At 40.1% G+C, this 3,149-nt stretch overlaps 1 protein-coding gene across 1 annotated transcript; it reads right to left on the bottom strand.

Annotated features, from left to right (window-relative positions):
- Positions 1-1,971: 1,971 nt before the first annotated feature.
- On the bottom strand, positions 1,972-2,886 carry LOC110094511. Its single transcript, XM_020819758.2, has one exon. It carries the CDS (start codon positions 2,854-2,856, stop codon positions 2,161-2,163), a length of 696 nt encoding a protein of 231 aa, XP_020675417.1. The 5' UTR covers positions 2,857-2,886; the 3' UTR covers positions 1,972-2,160.
- Between the last annotated feature and the right edge of the window lie 263 nt (positions 2,887-3,149).

Here is a 3,149-nt window from a genome sequence, read left to right as displayed (position 1 = left end):
TGTATCATCTGAAGCATCAATGGGTTTCAGGAAAGCTACGCCCCTTGGATAATAAATAAAAAAAATTAATCAAAGTTCTATTCCTGTTATATGTCCAACCATCTGTCATGAGTGTGCAACCTATTTCTTTCCAAGATCTTCTATATGAATATATCAACAACCGATATTCCTCTTTGCAATCTCACAAAAGATTAATTCTCAATTTGTGATAGGATGCAACTTATAACTAGGTCCAATTGCAGCTATAGCATCAACTGCCTTTTGCATAAAAGAAGAGTTTATGACATTGAAGGGGATGCAACTATCATAAAACCATCTTCCAATTGCTAAATCAGCACGATTTATGGCTTCTTTGGAAGCCATTACACTTTTCAATGTGGTTGAGAATCTGGTTTAGTTCTTGGTGCAAAAAAGTTATCTAGTTCATCTTTCTTTCTCTTCCCAAGTCCATTATGGTGTGCATCAGAGATTTGTGACTTAGGAAGTGATGAAGACCCCCTTTCATCATCTATATTTTCATCAACAAACACTGTTGTGTTCTGCTCTAACCCCTCTTGGGTTTGTTGCTTTTTGTTGACCATTTCTTTTAAATTTTCTTGCATATGGTGACGAATATCATGTGGGACTTTTTTGCACGAAGATATGTTATCTCTTATTCCTGGTAGATGCTTCTTTATCCTATTAATTCTTCCACCTTTATAAATAATCCCATAATGTAGGCATCTATATTTTTTTTCCATCTGCACCTTTACTTTCACTACAATGACTCCAAGCAATATCGTTCTTTTCACACACACTATGAGACGAAACTGTTAGTAGATCCATTTTGTACACAATGCTAAGGTTATGTGGATTCATAGCTACAATGCACTATCAATAGCAAATAAATAGAACAACAATAATGAAATATTGCTAGAACATACATGGAAATTAATCAAATACTGTTACATTGTAAAAATTAAAACGACAATCATGAAATAAATTTGCAGCATCAATATCATAGCACAATATTGCTAATAGTCAACTAAATTAGATCAAACACGACTAAAGAGTAATTAAACAACTATATTAAGGGCTTCAGTACAGGACAATTTACGTTATTGACATATTGCTCAGACTTTTCATAGTAGAAAATTACCAATCGAAGGAATCCTACAAAGTATTATGCCATAGGATAATCTTTTGCCATAGGAAATTAATCAAATACACTTAAATTCTCAAAATGTGTGTGGCTCTCCGCATAGTAGAATAGAATAGGAAATTAATCAAATACACTTAAAATTCCATTGCTAGAAATCAGCTCAACATAATTAAAATCTGATTGAGCAGAATAAATCAATAAAGTGAATAAAAACTAAAAAAAGTTTTGTCATAGGATAATCTTTTGCCAAGCATAAAAACTAAAAAAAGTTTTGTGCGATTTCATTAGAGATTCTCACAATGTGTGTGGCTCTTAGCTGCAAAAAGGAGCAAGGAAAACTAGAGAAGTGCGTGAAAATTAAAAAACTCACAGTGGGTAGAAAAGGAGAACTTCACCAAGAGAAGGAAGTGGCCTTCAATGAGTTCGATCAGCTTCGTCGCTCCGGCAAAAAAACACCTTCCGTCCCTCTTCTGTCGTCCCGTCTGAGAAGAGTCGCGTCTAGAGGAATAGCGAAGGAATAGCCGAATAAGGTTTGTATTTGTTTTGTTATGAGCTCTCTTTTTTCTAAGCCCTTGGATTAAATCGGATGGTTCAAAAATCGCATCATTCGAACCGGCCGGTTTTTTTTAAACGGGATCGGTTTCCTAGGTTGTCTGTCGAACCGGCGCGGTTCGACCGGTTCAATCCCGGTTCTCTGCTGGGTCGCTTCTTAAGCTGCCCGTAACCGGCTAGCCGGCCGGTTCGCTGTTCAACTGGTTGAACCGGCCGGTCCGGTCTGGTTTTAAAAACGTTGACTATGATACTGAACATGCCCCAAATTCTTTTAAATATAATTTAAATCAGTTTTTAATGGATGTGGAAATATTCGGCTTTTTGTATACATAACAAAATTAAGAACTTATTACATTGGACTTTAGTTTAACTGAAATAACATCGAAGTCATTGCCAGAAAATAATATCACAATAATATTTTTGACGCTGCACATAACAACGTGTATGGAAAACCATCAGCACAAGAATTAACCGGCATACGCAGCCTTGTAGTCGCTAAAAAGCTGATCCACAGTCTTACCAAGTAGCTCAACAAAAAAATCATTGCTATAACCATCCTTCATCTTAGCATTAAGCTTCGCCACGAACCCAGAGTCTAACCCACCGCAGTAGTCAAGGAATCGCGCCGTGACATCGTAGCCCTGATCCCACCGGTCTCCCTGCCCGGGCTTCACCCAATGGCCGTCGAGTGGCTCGTAACCAGCCATGAGCCTCACGTAGTCGGCCACCCCTTCGATGAGCCCTGACGACGCTTGTCCCTTCCCATCCCACTGCCACACGTGTGTGCTCTCGTGGTACAGCACGCCAGTGATCTCCGTCTTCACGTCGCCTTGGAAGTTCGCTATGTATTGTGCGCTCACGTGGATAGCGATTCCTGCAGTGTAGGCGACGCCATCAAGGCTCTCGATGAGGCCGTTGATGATTTGTATGTTCTTGTGATCTCCCTCGTTGCCCTGGTTGAAGGTGGTCCAGATGAATGAAGTGGCATCGGCCAGGACTTGCTTGGTGTAATCAACACTGATCTCGGAGTCAAAGAGGTTACCACCGGGTGTGCCGATTGCGGTGTTGGTGACTTCGTAATCGACGGCAAGGGCTACTCTGGTGGCGGCGGCTATGGTGAGCAAAAGGGCTAGGCAGAGAGGTGAAGGAAAAGTATTCTTCATTATTGGTGATTCCTTGGTTGTGGATTGGAGAACTGTAGGGAAGTATTTATACTGGTTTGAAGATGAAAAGTCTGCTCAGTAGGTGAGGTTCATTCATTTCAGTCATGGGTAGCTGCATTAGTTGAGGTTAACTACCAATGGGGACCGGAGAAAGACTTGGAAAGCCACCAATTGAAGTTAACGAGTGGCAAAATTGACGGGATCAATCTCGTTTTCTTCATAGAATTAAAAATATATTCCATTCGGAGGAGCCTTTTCAACTGTTAATAGCATTTCTGTCTGTTCTGTATGAA

This window comes from Dendrobium catenatum, unplaced genomic scaffold (genome assembly GCF_001605985.2).
Source record: "Dendrobium catenatum unplaced genomic scaffold, ASM160598v2 fragScaff_scaffold_542, whole genome shotgun sequence".
Taxonomy (NCBI): Eukaryota; Viridiplantae; Streptophyta; class Magnoliopsida; order Asparagales; family Orchidaceae; genus Dendrobium; species Dendrobium catenatum.
This window is presented reverse-complemented; position numbering and strand designations above follow the sequence as displayed.

Excerpts from the sequence above, each read along its gene's own strand:
- LOC110094511 (XM_020819758.2), bottom strand. The coding sequence starts at position 2,856 with ATGAAGAATACTTTTCCTTCACCTCTCTGCCTAGCCCTTTTGCTCACC.